General features: G+C 49.2%; 1 protein-coding gene across 1 annotated transcript in view; it reads right to left on the bottom strand.

The window, feature by feature from the left end:
* CPXM2 (carboxypeptidase X, M14 family member 2) overlaps positions 1–2,910 on the bottom strand; it is a 98,515-nt gene extending 95,605 nt beyond the window's left edge. The window contains exon 1 of the mRNA XM_019742217.3: positions 2,425–2,910. Coding sequence (XP_019597776.1) covers positions 2,425–2,725 — 301 coding nt within the window. The 5' untranslated portion in view covers positions 2,726–2,910. The remainder of the gene's footprint in view (positions 1–2,424) is intronic.
* Between the last annotated feature and the right edge of the window lie 19,289 nt (positions 2,911–22,199).

Below are 22,199 nucleotides of genomic sequence, written 5' to 3'. Positions count from 1 at the left end.
TCTGAGTCTAACCTCTCACTCCCACCTCGGGGCTCAGTACATGGCATGCACTGTCCACCTAGCGAAGCCGAGACCTCAAGTTCACACTAAACACCTTAACCGAGACCCACTGTTTCTTCTTCCTCTATAAATCAATGCCTTCCTGAGATATGACACCTGTTTATGAAACAGTCCAGTGCAGAGATGAATGCTTGTATTATATCAGGAGCAGTACATACATCAAGCCACCACTTAAAGTGGGGAAAAAAATAGTTTCTCTTAACACAGTTTAACTGCAGAAAACTACCACTGACTCCCCTAATCAAGGTCATTCTTAAACCAGTCTCCCCCATTTGGGATCCAGGGAGGAGGCGTCCACCGGCCAAATGCCCTTCTCTCCCCACCACCACCCACAAAAAGGATAGGAGTCAAAAGTGGGTGATAAATGTCACACTTTGCTTGTTATAGTCGGGGGTGCTCTAAAAAGCCCCACACAATGCATTACAAACATGGCAGGCCCGGAGGCCGCTCCCCTGGGAGGCCTTGAGCTGAGTCTCTGCGCCAAGTCTGGAATTTCCAAGGACGAGTTTTCAGTTTGGGGACCAGCGATCCAAACTTCAGCACACCTGCCATTAGTCTCTCAAAGTCCCCCAACTTCCATTCCACAAGGGTGGGGGCAGGGGCTATGTGGCTCTCCTTCCCCCCAGGACCGCCCCAGCACCCCATATTGAGCAGGTTCTTGGTAACAACCTGTGGGATGGATGAAGGGTTCACAGACAGACGAGCACAACCATGTATTAACACACTGGAATCTTGTTGAAAAGCTTCTAGAACAACTGGCAAAGTAAAGTGAGGCCAGGGAGAGGTCCAGGGAGCTGAGTGCCCAGCCCCAGACCTGGGTGTTAAGTGTGGTCCTCAGACGCTCAGTCTGGGGTTTCTCCTACACTCCCCTCTCCTGTATCCCCCCAATAAATACCAGAACCTAACATATGTGTCTCCCACCCACCCACCGTTCCTTGCCCAGCACAGTGCTAAACACAGAACATGCAAATCTGATTCAAACTACCAAACCCAAAAAGGCCTTTCCAATCTCCCAAGCCAGCGAGTGACACTGAGCAAGTTATTAAATTGTCAAGGCCTCAGGGTCTGTAAAATAACAAGAAAATCCACGCCACTAAAAGAATTAAATGAGACAGTTGTACATACAGCTCCAATGGAGTCACGGCAGACGTTCTACCAACATGAGGGTCTCTTCCCACTCTTGCTTCCTGTTATTAAGCCACTGTGGCTTTTCCAAATCTTCATTTTCATAACTCCCCAGAAAATATTGGAAATTCTGGATGGTTCTGTTCAGGGTCATGCAAGTGGCAGAACTGGCTGCTCATTCACAGAGTTGCCTAAAACCAAAATATTGCAGGATGCTCCCCGCCCCCCGCCCCCAAGTACTTGCAAAGGGGCTGCTGATATGCGTCCACACACTCAAGGGTTCTGTGTCCCCATCTCCACTCCTGTCCCACTGCCTTACTGCAGACTTTCATGAACAATTTAACCAAACAGTGGTGATTCCTGCCATGCTTGGAGCTGTATAAGTTGCCACCAGCATGTATCTCCTTTCAAGGAAGGCCATTAAAGGCCAGAGAATTTGGCCATAAGCCGGCTCACTCCTCAATCTTGAAATACTAGGACCACAGCCTTTTGCAATTTGAGCAAAGAACATTTGGAAGAATTAAGAGAACATCCACATTCGCAAGGAGTGTAAGAAACTGAATGAAGTCATTTCCCCAAGACTGGGCTGGCGGAAACTGGGGATGGACGAAAGATACCAGGCTACCAGGTACTGCTGGCCTTTTGGGGGTGGGGGGAGGCACCAGGATCTGGGTGCAGCCCCAGGTTCCCCAGCAGAGGCTATGCCCTCCTGCCCCAACAGAGCAAAGAATTCAAGGGACCCATAGAAAGCAAGAGATGGGGAAGGAGCTGAGAGGGGACACGCTGGGTAAAGGCTCACTGCTGTGCTTTCCTCAGGCCATTGTGCCAAAATACACCAGCCATTCACATTGCCAAATCGGAAATTCACTCTCAAGAATACGCCCTGTAGGAAGACTGAAAAGTAGGCACAGAAGTAAGAGTGTCCGGCAGAAAGACCTTTTGCTCAGTAAATCGGTAAATTTCAAACTTGGGGCACGAGGGACCCAGCTCGCCAGGCAGCTTCTCAACTGCACAGCTGTCTCTACCCGAGGGAAATGCTGGCCAGGTTCAAGCCTGGGGACCTCGGAGGGGCCCGCGGAGTGCGGGGCGGAGGGGGGAGCGATGCGGAGGTTCTCGGGGCTCCTTCATCCCAGACACACGGACTGAGAAGCCAGCTGTCCCCTCAAACCCAGCAGACCACCGCGGAGAGGCGCACGGCCACGGGCGCCCCCTCGGGCCTCCCAGCGCAGAGTTACTTACCTGGTGGAGGCGTCTCCGGAGCCAACTTTTCCCTCTTGGGAACTTTCTTGGGCTTGGTTGCCTTCTTAGACGGCCTGGGCTCCGGTGGGCGCGGCTCCTGCTCCTCCTCCTGGGCCCCCGCGGGCAGCGGCGGCGAGAACGGCTCCGGCTCTGGGCGCGCGTAGTAGGGCTCCTGGCTCCAGATCTCCTGCACGTAGTAGTCGGGGTCCTCGAGGGCTGCGCCTTGGGCCCCATCCCCGGCCAGAGCCACCCCCAGAAGCACGAGGGCCAGCGACAGCGCGGCGGCCCCCCGGCGGGCCATGCCCGCTCGGCCCAGCTCCCTAAGCAGGGTCACCGTGGCCGGGAGCGCCGGGCAGGCGGTGGGCGCGGACGGCGGCGCGGGGCAGGGGCGCCGGGCACTGCAGCGCGGCGCACTGGGCGCGGGAGACGGCCGGCCAGCGGCGCGTGTGACCCGCCCGCCGGGCTGGCTGGGCTGGGCTGGGCCGCGCCAGGGGCGGGCAGGGGCGCGCCAGGCGCGGGGCGGGCGCAGGGGGGCCAGCCCCGCCCTTCCTTCTTCCTTCCCTTCTGCGTCGACCCCGCGGCGGCCTGCCCTTGGAAGCAGGTATTGGAGTCCCTTCCAACCCAATAACTGTCTCCAAACCTCGTGTTCCCTACAACCCCCGGACACCGGCCAGTCAGCTGCCCTGCTGGGCGCCTGCTTCCCCGGAGACTCAAAAGACTTCCATCTGTAAGGAAGCTCGAGACCGTTCGTTTGTCCCATCCCTTCGTTTTACAGGTTGGAGAAACGTGATCGTCGATGAGAAATGATTCGCCCAAGGTCCTAAAGCAAATTGGAACCTGAAACCTGGCCTCCACACCAGACATGCGCTCCCCTCCGAGCATACAAACCTTCCTCTCAAGTTGACCCTGATCCAGTTTCAGGAACTGTGAATGGCATTCCTGAGCCCCCAGGTGGCCAGGTTTGTGAGGAGTAAAGTGTCTGCAGGGGCGGAGCCTAGCAACCCGGGAAGACCCCTGTTCCCACCTGAGACTGGGAAGAGAAAGTGGAGTTATCCTCGGGCTGCCTTCCTGGAAGTCACAGGGGACGTTTGGTGCATCCAAAGAGCTGGCTCCCGCGCACAGGGCCCTACGTCAGGCAGGGAGGGAGATTACTGCCTTTTGGGAAGATACCTTCTGCCCTTGATCAACTTTGTGTTGGTCCTTCAGGCTGGGATGTTGGAGGTACTGGCCTGCATTGGTTTACTATTGCTGTTGTAACCAATTACCATGGATTCTGTGATTTCAAACAACAGGTATTTATTACAGCTCTACAGGTCAGAAGTCTGGGTAGGTGTCACCAGGCTAAAATCAGGCAGCAGCAGGTTACATTCCTAGTGGAGTCTCCGGGGAAAGACCCTTCCAGGCTCACACAGGGTGTTGGCTGAATTCAGTTGCCCAGGTGCTAGCACTGAGGCCCTGGGGACTGGCTGACAGTCAGTGTGGCCAGGGTTGCCTCCTGCTGGTTGCCTGAGTTCCTTCTCATGCCTTCCTAGGAGTTCCTAGTGGCCTCTGTCTGGTCCCGGCACGTGGGCTCTACATCTCAGCACCAGCATACGCGTGCGCAGTCCCTGCAATGGCTTCACATCTCTCTGCCTTTCCCTTCTGCCACCTCTTTCTTCCTTCCAGCTGGGGAAAGCTCTCTACTGTTAAGGGCTCCTGTGATTAGATGTATTCACCCAGGCAATCCACGATAACCCCCTTCTCTTAAGGTGGTAATTTCAACATCTGAAAAGTGCATTTTGCCATGAAATGCACTTTTCATATTCACAGGTCCCTGGGGTTTAGGTGGGGATGTCTCTGGGGGCCCATTCTGCCTCACACAGGGACAAACTGACCTTCAACCCTGGGTTGGGCTATCACTTCCCCAGCCCAACTATCACTTTGGATCCTGCCATTCCAGGATGCCAGTGAGCTGGATCTGGGCACCCTGGCAAGGCCCCCCCATTTCCCTGGTGTCACACTTCTGAACCCACACAGTGGGCAACGCGTGAGTCAGTACAACTGCCATCCTCTGCCTCTGGCCTCCCCCATTTGCCACCTCGTTTTTTCTCATTGCCCCTACCCAGGCCACCTAACCAGGCCATCCTCTGGGGCAGGTCTGGGCTCCCAGGCCACAGGCCAAAGCAGAATGGCCAGAGTGAGAGGAGGAGGCTGCAGACCAAGGCAGGGCCCCCCCACTGTGTCCAAGGGCCAGCAGGCCTTGGACCTGGCTATCAATCCCTGAGGACATTCTAGGACCCACAGCCAGCAGAGGTCTCCAGAGTGAGAGAGGAGGAGGGCCCCTTCCCTCCCACCACTGTCCAAGCAGGCCTGGGCCGGGCTGGTCCATGACCGCCTCTGGATGCCTGCTTGCCCTCCTCCATGGTATGTCCCCAGGGCTCACTCATAAGGGGTGCTTTCATCTGAAGCCAGGCACTCCAGACAACAAAACAGACCAGCACGGGGCTTCAGTGGCAAAACCAAAAGCGGCGCCAACAGCACTGAGACGCCCAGAAGTTCCAGCCAGCCGTGTGAAGCACAAGGCATCCTGGCATCCCAGAAGGGGCCTCAGAGAGCATCCAGCTGGAGTTGCACCCTGCACTACCTCCTTCAGAGACCGCAGAGCTTGCCAAACATGCAGACACCAAGCCCCACCCCAGACCTACAGGATCTCCTGAGAGCGGGACTGAGCACTACATGTCTACGTAGCTCAAGTAATTCTGATACAGTGAAAACTGGAGACTAACCTGTCCCTCCCATTTATGTACCGGTAGGAGGAGACTGAGGCCCAGACTCATCCAAGGACACAAAGCAAACTAGTGACAGTCAGGACTAAACCCCATTCGTCTTCTTTATCCAATAGCTCCCATCAGGTAGTGTGGATCCTGGTGGCTCCATACCCAAGAGTTCTGAAAACATGTACCTTTCCTGGCACCCTTAGTAAATAAATTAACATACACCTGCTCTACTGTATCTGGTAAGTATTCAGAGAATGTCCCACCCCAACGTAATTCTCAACTCATCCCTGGAATCAGGAAATGAATCCCATCAATCACCGTGCTCCCTGTTAGTGCTTGCTTTCCAACGAGATACATGGTTAAAGCAAGCAGAACAAACAGAAGGAGAACTGATTGCACAGACCCCAATTCTCCCAACACACAGCAGCGCCCTGCACAGTCCCAGAGCTGCCTTTGTCTACCTGAGTCCCTCTCTCTGGGGCTGATCGCCTGGAAATTTGCAGGGCACAAAGAGAGTTCAGGAAGTACAGGAAGATAAGATGGCAAAGCTGACCTCATTTTCTTGGTCTCCAAGCGTCATCCTGCTTCTCAACCCTGCCTATCTGCCAGGGAGGGTTTCCTCATTCTTCAACTTCACAGATGAAGACTGTCCCAACTCTTCTTTACCATCTAATAAATATATATCTAACATAACACTAAGTCCGATTTTTTGTGACGTGTATCCTTTAATTCACCCTTTCCTCCATTCCCGCGGGCAGTCTCCTAGTCCATTGTTCATTCAGTGCCCCAGGCCAGATTATTGGAACACTTACTCAGCAGGTCTCCTTCTATGACATACCATCCATACTTCACGGGAAGCTTCCAGCTGCCTCCCTAAAACACCCATCTATAGTATTGTTCTCCTACTGAGGAATCCACAGTGCTGATCAATCCCACATAAACCCAGCCCCACCTCATAGCATTCAGGCTTAGGTACTCACCCACACTTTGTTCTCCTGGCTCACCAATGGGCAACAACGGTAAGGCATATTCTCCATTGCCCCCTGCCCAGTGTTTATAAGCTCTTTATAACCAGTGATTATTATAATCTGCTAATTTTCCATCCTCCACGGAAGCAATAGAGTACAAGAAAGCATAAAATTCTCAATCCTTGTTGCATGACTAACCTTGTGTAGGGGTCTTTCGTGGCATTGGCAAAAAGGTGCTTCTTTTTGAGAACTTTTTGTTTTCAACCTAATAATTTGTCTCACTTACATCTGGGACACAAAGGACTATTAGCCTCTCTGGGTAGTATAAGTGGAGCTTGGTAAGGTGGTAACTTTTCTTGGACATTAGCCATGCTATAAAACCAAACCCTCCAGCTAGGCGTAGCAGCTGGGGCAAATTTGGAAACCAAAATGGCAGCTCAGAATCCCTCCTGGTTTCTGAGTCCATCAAATGGTGTTCTTTAAAGTCAACCCAGGCTGTATGTGATGTCAGAGGGGTAGTAGATGGGGGTGCAGGGGGGAGGGGAGTTATCACTGTGTGAGGGATATAATGATAAATGTCTGTTACAGCCTAATAAACCAATAAAAAATAAAATAATAAAATAAAGTCAACCCATTGTTTGCTTCCTTTGGGAATCTGTTATGTGCATTTCTGTTAAGCAAGTTTAGCCAATGTTTATTCATGCATTCATTCCTGACACTCACAATTTTGTTAAGCTAATTTCTGTTACCAGCCTAAATCTGTACTTGTCAAATAATCCTCAAACACCTTACAGAGCTAGTAACTTTTCAAATATTTATGAGCACCACAGAGAAAATTTATATGAAGCTGCTTGACAAGGAACAATACAGTGTTACAGGTCCAGAGAACATTCTGTTGAAACAAATGTTGTCAAGACATCAATACTTTTATAGCATTTTTCATAAGGGACTTTCACACCTGCTCATTTCCCTAATTATCCCTGAGACTTTTACACTCAGAGAGAATGAAAATAGAATTTTTTTTTAAGATCAGTAATTTGAAAAATTAGCTGCTATATAAAGAAAAAAATGCATGCTCTGGCACAGTCATTGCTAAAAATACAGTCTCGAGATATATGCTCACGGAGAGAGATACTAAGTTGTTATGGCAACTATGATTATAACTGTAAAGCTGGAGGGTTTTTCCCGTTTATTACTCTGTGGAGTTGTGGTTTAAATGGCAGTGTCCTTTGTAATGTCCTCAATCTCATTACTACATAATTACCCATTTCACATTTAATTTTCATGTTTGTTCCTACTCCTATGCTCTGTAGATTTGGCATCGTTTTGTTAAGACTTATTCTTGGTTCATGGGTCCCCCCTTGCAACTCAGCTCCCCTCCTCACTATCGCCTCCACTCTGTGGTTTCATTCCCAGGTTGACCTGGGGAAATTGGCTTTGGCTTGAGATATTCCATTTGTAATCAACAAGATGCTGTTATAAAAACTGTTGAGAAATCGCGCCAACAGACACTTGAGGAGAAAGTGAATTCAGAGTAGCCAGAGGCCCCTCAGCATCCCTAGAGATCCGCGTTCGCAGTCACCTGCTATGTGCAGGACAGTCTCCAAACAGGATGGCATCCAACCTTCATGCTAGTTTTTCCTCTGTTCACACCCCCTCTGACCTCCATTCCTGTCGGCCACCTGCATCCTGAAGGCTGAGCCTTGGGGCCTGAGTACCCTTGTCCTCCGCTTTCTGACTGGGAATGGTCAGTGAGAGGCGCCAGCAGGAGATAGGAGCGGGAGGGGGATCTGGGTGCTTCTAACCCTCCCACCAACCCTTCCACGTCCCCTCCACTTGGCCCCAGCGGTCCTGGTGGTGGCTGTACCTCTGTGCTGCCCTGAAGCCTCCCTCCTCAGCTCCAGTTCAGCAGCCAATGAGCAGTAATGGCAGGCCTACGTCTGCCGTCACTAGTCAGCGTTCCTCCTCTCAGTTCTGCGCAATCCTCTGGGCGTCATTCAACTCACTTCCATTTAACTGCATGTGCCTCCACTCCTGCTGGGTCCCTGACTGACACAATCCTCCCGAGACCTTGTGAGCAGAGGATGATTCTCCCCCATCTTAGGGCTGAGGAAACTAGAAGTCAAGTCACTTGCTGAATGTCATCCATTTAACAAGTGACTGAGTCAAGAGTTGATCCTCCAATTGTCTGGCTTCAAAACATCTGCTTCTATCACATAGGTTACAATCTCAGGCCCAGGGGAATTCTGGAGCCTCCCACAGCCCAAAATGCACTTAGGAACACGCAGAGCCAGGGCAGAGCACAGGCCCCCAGTGATGGTCATGTGATGGTCACAATGGGTTCTGGGGGATGGTTTTAACACCCAGGAAATCTCTAGCCCCTCCTTCCAGTGGGATTTCTTAGGATCTAAGTTTCTCAAATTTACAAATTTTGGAGCGGCTCCTGATATCACCTAAGCAGGAAGCCTAAAAAAGGAGCAGTAATCTTTGTGGAATCACTATTTACATGAAGAGGAACTCGATGGGAGCAGTCCAGATGCAAAGCCTGGGAAGACACTACCCTATCCCCCAGCCCACCACAACCACACACATGGGGCTGCTGCACTCCCAGCCCAGAATCAGAAGAAAGTTTGGGAAGGCCTGAAACTCAGGCATTCATTCCCCTTTCTCCTTTGTCTGTCAGAGTACAGGGCTCTCTAGAACAGCAATGCCAAATACAGTTGGTCCATCCACATGGGAGGCCCCAGATCTGGAAAAGACCACCTATAGCCCGTTCTCAGACAACCAAACCTGAAAGCAGGGGTCCCACCCACTGCAGTTTCTGTAGAACATTCCTGCCTCTCCCCACATCACAGAAGACACTGAGCTTGATAGAATAGAGACTACAAACATAACAAGAAAGTATGATGAACTTAACAAATTTGAAAATCTAATAAATTCCTAGAAAAAATACAAAAGTTGAAACAACAGAGAACCTGAACAGACCAATAACACTAAAGAAGTTAAAATGGGAGTCAGTCAGTCTTTGTAAAGAAGTTCCAGATGGTTTCACAGGTGAAATTACCAAACTTTTTAAAACACCAAAATCGCCATCTTATAAAAGTTTTATTCCAGGAAATAGAAAAAGAGTAAAAGTTGCTTAGATCATTTTGTGCAGCTAATGTAATTTTGATTCTAAAATCAGAGAATGACAATACAAAAAAAAGGATATAATAGGCTCATTTCATTAGGAACATATATACAAAAAATGTCAGGTCAAATATTAGCTAACTGAACCCAACAGCTTATTTTTTTAATGTAATGTAAGAAAGTCGGCCTTGTTTTAGGAATACAAGGATGGTTCAACAGCAGAAAAATCTATGTAATTATCACATCGATGGACCAAAAGACAAAAAACTGTGTGACCATCTGAGTCAATGAATTATCTGACTCAGAAAAGCATTTCTTAAAATTCAACATCTCGTTAGGAAAGAAACTTTTAGAAACCTGCAAATAAAAGGGAACTTTTTATCTTGATACAGGTTATACACCAGATCTACAGCAACATGATAGTTAATGGAGTGAATTGCCTAGATTCAAGACCAGATGTCCACCATCACCGTAATTGTTTCATATGGTCCTGGAAGCTATGGCCAACACTATAGGGGAAAAAAGAGACAGAAAAGGTATAAATTTAGAAGGAAAGAGAAAAGAAATCTTTATTTTTAGAGATAAATGGTCTGATCATTTATACACAAAAGATCGGCAGAATTATAGGACAAATAATACATAGTTTTGCAAGATTGGATGATGAAAGATAATTTTTTTTAGAAATCAGTAACCAGTAATAACAAACCAGAAAGTATAATACAAGATGAGATGCATTCACAATAGTAGTAATTATGGCTGGAATTATTTTAGAATTTATGTAACCAAGAAAGTTTTGAGACTTTAATAAAAGATAGAGAAGACGTTCTAACCAACTGACAAAACAGTCCATGCTCTGTCATGGACAACTCCGTGTCATAAAGATTCAAGTCTTCCCCCAACAGATTAATCTAGAAATAAATTAGTTATACATAAATCAATTACATGCAATAAAAAATTCAGTTGGATTTTTTCGAGGAATTCAATAAACTTATTCTAAAACTTGTATGGAAGGAAAAACATCTTGAAAAAGCTAAAGCAGCTTTAACTTATCCAACTAGGTGTTAAGACATTTCAAATTACAATTGGAAGAAAGAAAAGAAATCGTGTTATTGGTGCAAAGCAGACCACAGACTAATGTAACAAAAGAGAGAGGCAAGGTGACGGACTTACATGTCGTATACTGGGAACAATACAAAATATGAGGACATTACAAATGAAAATAGAATCTTCACTGGATGGCATTGGGAAACCTGGCTCTGTATGGAGAAAATTAAAACTGGATCCTTATTCAATACTACTCACAAAGATGAACTCCAAAGATGGATTAAAGAACTAAATGTGAAAAGTGAAATCATAAAGGTAATAGAAAAAATATAGAAAAATATCTTTGTGACCTGCAGATAAGGAAAAATTTCTTCAATAATGCCTGAAAATCACAAACCATAAAGCAAAAATAAGAGGAAAAAAATAATTGGTGATGCTAATATCAAGATAAAGAATGTATGTTCCACAAAAGACGCCCAGAACAAAATGAACAGGTAGATAATATATCGGGAAATGATAATGGCAATGTCTGAATCTGACAAAAAATGTATGTCCATGATACATAAGAGACAAAGAAACACAGTAGCAAAGTGGGCAATGGATGTGAAGAGACTACTAACAGAAGAGAAAACACAAAAGGCCAACCATGTATAAAGACATGCTCAAAGTTGTTAGTCATCAGAGAAACGAACATTTAAGTGAAGAGGTGTTGCCTGGCAACTATTACTGGGCATAAGCTGAATAGTGCCCAGTGTTGGTGACGATGTGGGCTTACAACAGCCTTCAATCACTACTGGTGGGCATGAAGACAGGTGACCCCCATCTGGAGAGCACACCTGTGCATCCTGACATACGTCATGTGAACACATGTCAACCATACCTGAATGCTTACGATTTGTATAAGAGAAAATGATAAAGATTGTGAACCCCGTGAAAAAGAAAAATTTAGCTGAGAAGCATTTTTTCCTGCTAAAATGTTTGTGCCAATAGAGAATATTACATTAACTCAGGGCACAAGTCACTGAAACAGTTTCTACATGTTGTTGTTTGAAAACACAAGACTTGGCCAACCAGCTTAAATAATTGTTTTCTTTTCCGTGGAATTGCATGAGCCAATCAGTTTTAAGGCACAACCTTCTAAAGTCAGCCCAAATTAATGATTTGGTCGTTCAGATTCACTTTTTATTCTTCCATGACGGTCTGATTACTTTTAGGGAGTAACAGACATGGGAATAGGTAAGTAAATGAAGTATATTAAAAGCATTTGTAATATGCCATCTAGGGACTATAGTATATAAATGCCCCTGTACAGTAAGACAAATAGATCCCTGCCCTCAAACTACAATTACCTGATTACAATCACGACACTGCATATACCAAAAGGAGGCATGGCAGTTTTTCAATTCAGTTTAATTACATCTACCCTTAAGGGCACAATCAGGGAACCAATCATTTCTTTTTTGTAAGTCTTGGTCTCATTCCTTCACACCTGGCCGTCAGTGATGGCTACCTCCGAGTTGTAAATCCCAGGCCGAAGCTCAGTGTGATTTAAGGGGCTCAGGCATAAAAGTTGGGAGCTCTTGAGCAGCGAAAACTTCTTTTCCTTCCACCCAAGCACGGTTTCCCCTCTGTGTGCAAATGAAGGCAAGTTGTCACATCCAGTTATAAATTCTGTAGCTAAGAATGCATTTCTATTGCTAAGTAGGCGAACTTTCAGGGACAGAAATCCAATGCTTTGTGTATCCAACCAAAATTGGCAAACACTGTAACAACCTGGATACAATTCTTCCATCCTACATCTTTTTTAAACTTAAGCTTCCAAACTCCAGTGGATGAAACAGAAAGCATGTTTGTCATTATTGTTTCCATTCTCCAATCTGGAGGTGAAGGTGAGGCGTGTTAAATATTGAGGTATTTCAATCTAATATATTAATTTGTAAACAGCCTCCAGAGGTCATTACCGAACCAGGAGTGAGTGGCCCATCTGAGGACGTGGCAAGTTACCCATTGGAGTTAGACCAAGGTGGACCTGAGGGTCTCTTATCCTGACTCTGTCCCTCACTGGCTATCAGCCTGGAGCAGGGACTGACTGCACCGTCCTAGCTTCAGTTTAGTCATCTGTAAAGTGGGAGAATCCCATCCTGACCTAATAGAGAATTGTGGTGAGAGTTGAATAAAAGTACGCACATAACTGCTTGGTATAAAGCTGGGTACATAGTGAGCACTCAGTTCAGGTTCGATGTTGTTGTTATTACCTTGTCCTATCGGAGTGAGGCACATGCTCATTACTGCCTAGTGGAGAAAGGTAACCTCCACACCATGCCCTTCCTTTTCCTTGTCACCCCGCTTTTGCCACCCCCTCCCACCTTGGCACACACTGTTGCCACTACCTGGATGCTGCCCTGCCTTTCCTGTCCTAGCAAACTCCTGCTTGCACTTTGAGGTCCAACTCTTACCCTCTTCACGGGGAAGCCCTCTCTGACTGCAGCTGGGAGAGGTCTTCCCTCCCCATCCCCTGGGCTCCTGCGCCATCCTGCATATGTCTCTCACAACCCTCTGGACATTGAGTGCAGGCATGGCATTGATTTCCCCACCACCCAGTGAACTCCTCTAGGAGAGGGAACACTGGAGAGCAGTTGGCATCTCTCCTGTATACAAAAGGTGCTCAATAAATGCTGGCTGGCTGCATGAAAAGACCTTGAGCGCAGAATCCAAAGCCTGATTTCTCTCAGTCCCAGTGCCTGGCACACAGTAAGTGCTCAATAAGCAATCATGCACTGAAATGGGCTTTCGAAGTCCTCACCATCTGGCCTGCATTTTCCTCCAAGCGGCCCCTCCCGGCCTTCTGGCACAGCTGAGATCTGGGGCACCCACCTGCCCTGCCCTGCCGCCTTCGTTATCACCCAGTCCTAGATCCCTCCCTGACTTCGGTGAAGCCCTCCCCAGGGTGCACAACATGAAGAGGACCTGCTCCTTCCCTGAGACCACGGTACACTCTTCTCTGTGTCCCAGTGACGGAGCCCCCAGGCTTGGGGGGAAGGGACTTTGCATTGTGCAGAGAGCGTTTCCGAATTGGCACAGCCACTTTACACTTTACAGTGCATTTCATTATCAAAGGAGGAAAAGCTGAAGCTAAACCAATTAATGTTTTAAGCACCCCAGAGATCCAAATTAAAAAAGGTTTGCCAGGCATAGCTGTCGCCTGACATAAAGCGGAGTTTTCTGGGGGAACTCAGCCTGTGGCGTGGGTTAGCAGGCAGTCACCACCCAGGTGAGTTTAGCCCACCTCAGCTCATACAGCACTTAGCTCCCTCTCCGGAGAAAGAATAAATGACACTTATGAAGCGAAATAAAATGGCATAACAATTAAAATCAACATGCAATATTTTCTTTTTCAAAAGAAACCTTCTCAGGTATTGGTTATATAAATAAAATCTCCCTTTCATCCTTCAGGCCTCAGCTTACATGTCACTTCCTCAGAGAGCTCTTTCTGCTGAAAAATTCTGCTTCAAGTAGGACTTACCCTTCTGCCCTCATTTCCTGGCTCTGCATCCTGTTCTTTTCCTTATGGCGCCCACCACACTTTGTCATTCTTTTCTGATTGCTTAATGCTCAAGTAAGTAAGAGACAGCCGGTTTCAGTGGCCAAGAGAGTGGGTCCTGGATTGATGTTCAAGTTCAGATTCTAGCTCAGTCACTCAGCAGCTGGGGCCTGGAGCAGGTCACCTCACCTCTCTGTGCCTCAGTGTCCTCATCTGGAAAATGGGGATAATAATATTTTCCACTTCATAGACTTCTGGGGGTTAAATGAGGTAATACGAGTAAAGTGCTCAGAAGAGGGCCTCGCCATGGGAAGCGCTCAGGTGTGTTCTCATTCTGACTGTTAGCCTTCTATGTCTTCCTCACTGAGGTGTGACCACATCTAGCACAGTCCCTGACACGGGGCAAGTGTTCAGTAAAGGCTGTCATGGGCTCTCCCCAACTCTGTCCTTACCCCGTGCTTCCAAATTTACCCCACTTCTTTTTCTCATGAACCCCTCCCCTGGCCAAACTGTCTTCCTCTTCTGTGTTCAGGCTCTCCCACCTCCCCACCAGTGCTGTCCCCTCTGCAGCTACCTGTCCTTCTAGCTGTGACACCCCCCCCCCATGTCCCCATCTTACCCACCCAGTGGAGCACCCTTCCTAGTGAGGACACAGCCTTCCTTGCATGGGGAACCTGGAGTCCCTGACAGTGCACCCAGTGATCACGCTCCAGGCCAGGCCGGTGGCAGCTGTGCAGGGAAGTGACCCGAGACGAGGACAGAGCAGGGCTATGCAGCCCCCTTATTGGTCACCTGCATTCCACATGCACCTTGCTCCCCTCCGCGAGGCTGTTTCTGACGGGTATGAGCAGTGACACGGGCCTTTCAACAGAGGCAAAGAGGGACTAAGGGAAAGTACTGAGGAACACAGCACGGCCTGGGAGTTGGGCCATTTGCAGCCAAGTGTTTCCAGAGGTAAGGATGGTGTGACCTTGATGATGAAGACGTGATCCCAGAGAGAGCAGTACAGGGAGAGAGCCCTGGACCAGAGTCACTGTAGCTGCAGAGACGTCCCTCTTTGTGCCTTAGCTTTTCAGGGCCTCAGTTGCCCATCTGCAAACAAGGAGGTAGGGCAGGTGACCCTACAGGCTCCTCCTTCTCCAGCCCCGGACCACTGATGCAGTGACTGCACCCCTGAAGCTTCCGTTCTGGGGCAGATGTGACCAAAAGATGACTCAACCAGCACGTCAAGTTTCAGACCTCCCTGTGGCTCTGGGGCCCGACTGCTCATCACTGCCTTGCCGAGCACATTCATGCTCCTCCTTCACGCCTGACCCTCTTCTTCCCATTTCTCCGCCTCTTCTTCGCCTCTGTGGACCCTGCTGTTAGATCACCCAACAGCATAATTGCAGCCCCTCCTGCCAGTGACTTCCCTCATTTCACTGCCTCCCTGCCTCCCACCCCAACCTCACCCCACTCCATCCTTCATCCTGCCCTGAAACTTGGCCTTCTCCAGCCCATCAGTGGACAAGCTCACACATACACCCTCCAGTTCTCAGCCATCAGAGGACAATAGCCAAACCCCAGGGTCTGAATGAGTTCCCCAAGCCTGGCCTCCCAACGCTCTCCCTTCCTTGTCACTACACCAGTGAGGTCCAGGCACAGAAATGAGGTCACATCATCCACATGCTCCCCACACATACTCTTGCTCACCCACCTCCCACTGCCAGGAACAGCTTCGCCAACTGCAGGAAGACCCCTGCCATCTGCCTACACCTGCTTCAGTTGCAATCCTCTCATCTCCGTATTTCACACCAGAAGTCTCCGCAGAGACACAAAAGAGGAACATGGGCAGGACATGTGCTAACCTCATCATTTAACCTTATTGAGCCTCAGTTTCCTCATCTATAAAATGGGACGCTTCCCTAGCTCGCAAGAGAGATGGAATGGATGCGTCACAAACTGGAAGCACCATGCAAATGTCAGGCTGATGCTAAGCCAAGCCTAGCTTATCCCTCCTGCCTGCCCACAGCAGCCTTCCCACTCCAGTGGGTGTACCACCTCGTCCTCCAGACAGCTGTAGGACCTCGAGGGGTCTGCCAGATCACCGCTCCCCAAACAGGCCTGCTATAAATCATGTCAGCCGCAGTCAGCTGCCTCTGAGCCTCCGGGCATGTGTGCACGCTATCGGAATAAAGTTTAAATTAAATCCAGAAGCTGCAATGTTTCATAAATATCATGCTGCAAACCCCCCGCTGTGGAATGCCAAACCCCCAACACAATAATAAGCAAATACTACCTTTTGCCCATGGGCCCTGTATTCTCCCCAGCTTGGCTCCATAAGACCTGGGGACCTTCCAAAGACAAGGGAGCAATACAGGAAACCTCTCACGTTTCCTCAGGATTCAAGCCATTCCCATGCATTTTCTAGAAGGACAGCGAGAAGCAGGGTCCCAGACCACCAAAGGCCAGAATGATGGAAAGCAGTCCCCATGTGGTGCTGGAAGAGATTGGCAGTACGTGTGCACTGCTCTGCATATGGCTGCCTCCCCTGCAGTAACCAGCCCGTCTTCTTCTTCTGGCCAAATGTCCAACTGCCCAGCAGCTGCCTGGTGGATGTCTGCTCCCCATGTGGCGTTCACCTAAAGGATTCATGAGTTTCTGCCCTTACAAGTTGGGTGCAATGAACTTTATGCTGAGAGGCACCTATGAAAGTACAAGAAAGGTGTGTGTGTGTGTGTGTGTGTTTTCCAAACAGCTGCTTTTCCAGGAGGGCTCCCGTCAGTAACCAACGGGGCAGATACGAGAGGCTGCGCCCAGGGGTCAGGGTCTGTTCCTACTGCCAAAATGATTTGCTAATGTAATTAGCATTCAGGCTGACACTGAAGAAGGCGGTTCAAATCACCATGACTATTTTTAGAGGCCTCCTAATGGAAAACTCTTTTCCTTTCAAACTACACAGCTTTCTGTAATTAGAAGAGAAACTATTATTCAAGTCAGATCATTTTTTCCCTTAAATGTCTTTATACGATGCTTTACACGATGTTATCGGGAAAATGCATTTGCTTGGGCCAGAAAACACACAGAGCAAGCAGCACTGCCAGGGTGGGCATGAGCAGGGTACCCGCTGTGTCCTCACCCACCCCCATGCAAAAGGGAGCACAGTGTTACCACCATAAGCCCTCTCCCCTCAGCCCCCACTGCTCCTGCTGAGGATCACGGGATAACACAGAGCCATCCCTGTGCACTTTTCCTTTGGAACCCATCACGAGTCCCCAAGAGTGTTGACATACCTGGAGAATGATTTTTAAAATGTTTTTTCCACTGTTCCCATCATAGAATCATAAATAACCTCCCATTGGTTCATTTGTGCACTCAGAAGCAGTTCATGAGTGTCTGCTTGGTGCCAAGAGAGAGACGGGACCCTAAGAGGGCCCGGGACACAGGGGGGTGTCCCCTGGAGGCATTGCCACCACCCCCACAGAGTTTATATTCTAGAGGGGGGAGGGTTAAATAAATAAACCAGAATGTCCAAAAAGCATATGTAGCTTTGGATAAATACTTAGAAGGAAAAGGAGAAATGAGACAAGGTAGGGAGAGATAAGGGAAGGAGGAAGGAACAAGTGCTGTGACAGAGACAGAGGGAGGGGTCCACTGTGGGATAATGTGGGGTAGAGAAGCCCTCCCTGAAGCCTCAGGAGAGACCCCCACAGATGAGGAGCCGGCCACATGCTCAACTGAGGGAAGAGCATTCCAGAGAGAATGTAAAGGCCACAAGTGACAAGGGAGGAACAGCTCAAGGGACCAGGAGGCCTCTGACAACCATCGGAGGCTTGGCACAGGTAAAACTGGGGCAGCAGGCCAGGGCCAGGGGTCTGGGTCGCAGCAGTAGGTTAGGATTTATGCTGAGTTCAATAGGAATCTGTGCGAGACTTTAAACAGGCGAGGAATGTGAAAAGGGTCATTTGGAGAGAAGAGATTTGAGTGGAAAGCACGGATATGGGGAAACCAGTCTGGGGGCCACTTAACTGTCCGTGCAAGGGGTATGGTGGTTTGCGCAGAGGATGGGGCCATGGAGAAGAGACGAAGGGGCAGATTTGAGCCAGCTGTTGGGGCAGAGCCAGCAGGACCCGCTGTAGCAGCTGTAGGTGGGGGAGGAAGGTGGAGGAAAGACACGGTTGGGGGCTTCAGCGGGGGCACTTACGATGGAGGAAGGGAGAGGGTTTCCATTGCAGGGCTGCAGCTTGGGTAGCAACTTTTCCACCAGAAACTCCACACTAAGGCCAAACATAGGAACCATCCTGTTTTCAGTTGACCCAGGACACCTGCTAATTTCTTCAGTTGGTCACTCATGCAATCAGCAAACACTGGCTGAATACCTACCAAGGCCAGAGTGCAACGACAGCCTGCAGCCTAGTGGGGAGACAGATATGCAAATGAGGACCCCTCATGGAGAGGTCCTGGCTACAGTGGAGACTGGGGAAGCGGATGGGAGTGGGGAAAGGAGCCAACTGGTCCATCTTGGGTACCACGAACAGCTGCACAGGCACCGGGCAACCAAGTGGAATCTTCCAGAACAGCTGGAGTTGGGCAGAATCTGCCCACATGTTCAGAGTTGATTGAGAATTTAAATAGCCGTGAAATTAACTGACTGCAAAAGGGTACACAGGAACTTTCTGCTGTGATGGAAATGTTCCATATCCTTATTTGGGTGCTGGTTTATAGACTCGTTAGAACTCAGTCAACTGTACACGTAATACCTATTTCACTATATGTACATTATACCTTAATTTTTTTCACATTAAAGACTGTTTTAGAGCGGTTTTAGGCTCACAGCGAAATTAAGAAGAAAGCGCAGAGAGGTCCCATGTGCTCCCAGCCCCCACACATTATCAGTGACGCCCACCACATGGCACACCTGTTACAGGGTAGGGTGAACCTACCTTGACACATCGTCATCGCCCAAGGTCCACGTTTACCTTAGGGCTCACTCTTGGTGCTGTACATTCTATGGGTTTGGACAAATGTATAGTGACATCTATCCGTAATTACAGTATCGTGCAAAGTATACAATCTTAATTTTTTAAAAAAGGTTTAAAGCAATAACAAAAAAACAACGAAGTTCATTTTTACCTCTCACTAGGTGTAAGTGCACATCTTATAACCTGCTGTATTGACTTCACCTCTGAAGAGTCATTCTGTATTTGCAGCTGCACTTTCAAAGTTTCTGCTGTGCTCAGGCACACCTGCCGTCAACCTCAGGCACGGTGGTTCCCACGCGGGATAACACTCGCGAGAGCCTCCCACTGGCCCATGTCCCGCCCGTGACGGGTCTTCTGGGTGTGCAGGCAGGACTCCTCCTAGGCAAGCTCCCTCCACATCCCAGACTCTACGTTTATGTAAATTCAGACTGCAGTCCACAGCAGGCTTAAGTTTTTCTAAAGAACATCCTTTGTCAGCATACAGAATCTGTGTGGAATAAAGTAATTAACTGGTGCCATGCCCCGAAAACAGCTCTGCAGCTTACGTGCTGCATAGTTACATGTGACAAGTTAAAGCGTGTGTACCTGTCATTTGTTACCTTTCCCCATCCATTCATTTGCATCTAGATGCCTTAGTCCGGGGCTGCTTGTATCCAATGACGCTTAATTGCTGGGCTATGCAACGCCTCCAGAATATTACTCTTTCCATTGCACATAACTAATCTCTGTAGACACGTCCCCGAATGAGGAGGTTGACAGTCAGTTTTCAATGTCTAACGTATGACTCAACGGAAAGCCAGTAAAAGCTCCCTGTGGAACAGCTTTCAACAAGTCATTCTGATTTCATTTCAAATAAGCCAAAGAAGGCAGGGGCTGAGTGAAAGACTCCACTGTGCTTCTCTCCCCGTTAGGTTCTTTGGGCGGGAAGATGGAGGGAAGACGTGGGGCTTCCCCAATGTCCAGGAGTGGGACCACCCAGGAGGGCCATACAGAGCTACCCTCTCCACAGTCTCACACACCAAGATCTAGTCCCTCCGTGGTGATGGCCTTGAGCTCTTCACATGAAAATAAAGATGCCGCCAGGAGAGGTTTCCCCACTTATGTCAGGCCCGCTGGAGTTGCAGCAACCTACCTGCCATCTGTGGGTACAGCCCCCGGCAGCTCCTGAGTCCACACAGCCAGTGCCAGCGGTGACCAGGTACAGTCTTGGTCAGTAGGTAGCTGAAACAGAGAGGTGGAGAAAGGGGGGCTGGTGGAGACATGTACAGGGAGCAAGTCCAGGTCACACAAGGCACCCACCGACTCACAGTGAAGGTGCAAGCAGCCCCAGGGCATCCGTGGGCCTCTGATAACAGGCACCATCATTGCATGCCCACTGTGAGCAAGCTGCTTTGCCCACACTCTCTCCTGTAACCCCACAGCAGCCCTGCCAGGGAGGGGTGCTCACGTCCACTGCACAGCTGAGGGAACTGAGGCCCGTCTCCCCAGGTGCTGTGAAAGGCAGCAGAGGCTGGACTCTGGGACTCTGCTCCTAAGCCCAGGACAGAGTCCCGCATCTGCAGACTGGGCCTCCTGAGACAGGCCCCAAGGGCGCAGGGAGGGGATGGGCTGGTGGCCAGGGCTTGTTTGGGGGCACTCACCAAAGGGCTCACCACTTGAGGGAGTCCTGCCAGGGCTCAGGAGCACCACCTCACACACCCCCGCCCTCCCAACCCCGTCCAGTCCTGAAAGGCAGCGTGAAACTCATTTCGTGCTGGGCCCTTAGAAACAACCCACTCTTGCCATTTGACTCCCATGATTTATTATTTTCTTAAACATCTTCAAGCCAGTCGACCATCTATCTATTTTGGTCTCTCTGAAGTCAAACAACAGGTTCAGTGGTTTTGTTGGTGCTGTTTCATTTGCCAACTGGCTCTGCAGGTCACGAAGGAACCGCCTGATCAATGCTCCTCCCTCTGTAGGCCCTCCCCCACAACACCACCAGTCCAGGCTGTGACTTCCTGGCGGCCCCCCTGGGCTGCAATGTCCTGCTGCACGGCCGCCTGGTGAGGGGGTGGGTGCTCAAGCTCCGGGCCATGAAGACCTCTAAATTCCCAGTTCTTACTCGAATTGGCTGTGGGCTCTCTGCCTTGATTTGATTGATGAACACGGCGTTTGGCAGACACAATCTTGGAAGAATCTGCATCGGCTGTGTATACAGTAAAAGAGGCACTGCAGGTTGTTTGGCTGTGTGTGACTGACAGCTATGTCTATTAAGATAGGAGCAATCAAAGCCTGGCTGCTTAAGTTACACGCAGATATGCCAAAGAAGAACTGCCTTATCTAAATGTGGGGTGTCAGGATAATCGAAAGGAAAATCCTGGACTCCAAGGAACGTTTGGTGAACGATGAGGACAGAGCACATTCCCGCCACTCTTTATTCGCTTCCGAATAATTGTTGGGCAGCTCTGGCATGGAACAGAACGCTGGGGTTATTGCATTATGAACGTGTTTCTGTGTGTAGCTGGGTATGCGCACAGGTCTAAATGAATATAGGCATGTGTTCCCCTTTTTATTCCCACAGCAGCAATTACAGGTGACTAACAAAGCTACACGTAATATTTAGCATGAAAATCAAACAGATGGGGAAATCAGGGCAAGCAACATAGAAAGTGGTGAATAAAAATAGAGGCAAGAAAGTAGAGGGAAGAGAGTGAGTGGGTGTAAGGACAGAAAAGGAAAAAACGATGGGAGGAGGAAAAGCGAAAAAAAGAGACGGGGAAGTGGTGAACAAAGCTTCTGTTTCCATGGTGACCAGCAGCTCCAGGTCTGCAAAGATAAAGCTCCAGAACACTCTGTAAACCGACTGGTAAGGGAGGCAGTGGGCATCCTTCTAAGTGTCAGTCCAGTCCAGGAGGCAGCACCCTCCTTGCTCTGGAAGCTGAGTTGCCTCAGCTCATGTGCTACATACGCGGGCCCCCAACCCAGGCCACCCCTGATGGACCTAGGGTGACCACCGCACATTCTGTCCCTTGGGGATTTGGAATTCAGCCTAAAGCAGTCGGTGTCCGTTGGCAGCTCCTCCTGTATGGATGGAGTGTGCAAACTGGAAGGGGCTCTGCTGCCCTGTGGACTGAGAAGCAGGGAACGTGAGTGTGGTCAAATTGAAGGTCGAAGCAGCTCTTGCCAGGGTCAGCTGGAGACTGCATGTGACCAAGCATGATTGTCTCTTCTGAGTCACTCAGCAACATTGGACACTGTGGACTGTGGCTTGCTTCCCAAACAGTCTCCCATCTTGGATTCTGGAGTGCCACACCTCCATGGCTTTCCTCCCACACCTGCACCAGCCTGCTCTGTCTCCTTGTCTTTTACCTAGATCCCAGATGGTGAGGCTCTT

This window comes from Rhinolophus sinicus, chromosome 15 (assembly GCF_057876585.1).
Source record: "Rhinolophus sinicus isolate RSI-liver-muscle chromosome 15, RSI-T2T, whole genome shotgun sequence".
Taxonomy (NCBI): Eukaryota; Metazoa; Chordata; class Mammalia; order Chiroptera; family Rhinolophidae; genus Rhinolophus; species Rhinolophus sinicus.
Note: the sequence above shows the minus strand (reverse complement) of the source record. Positions and strands in the feature narration are given on the sequence as shown.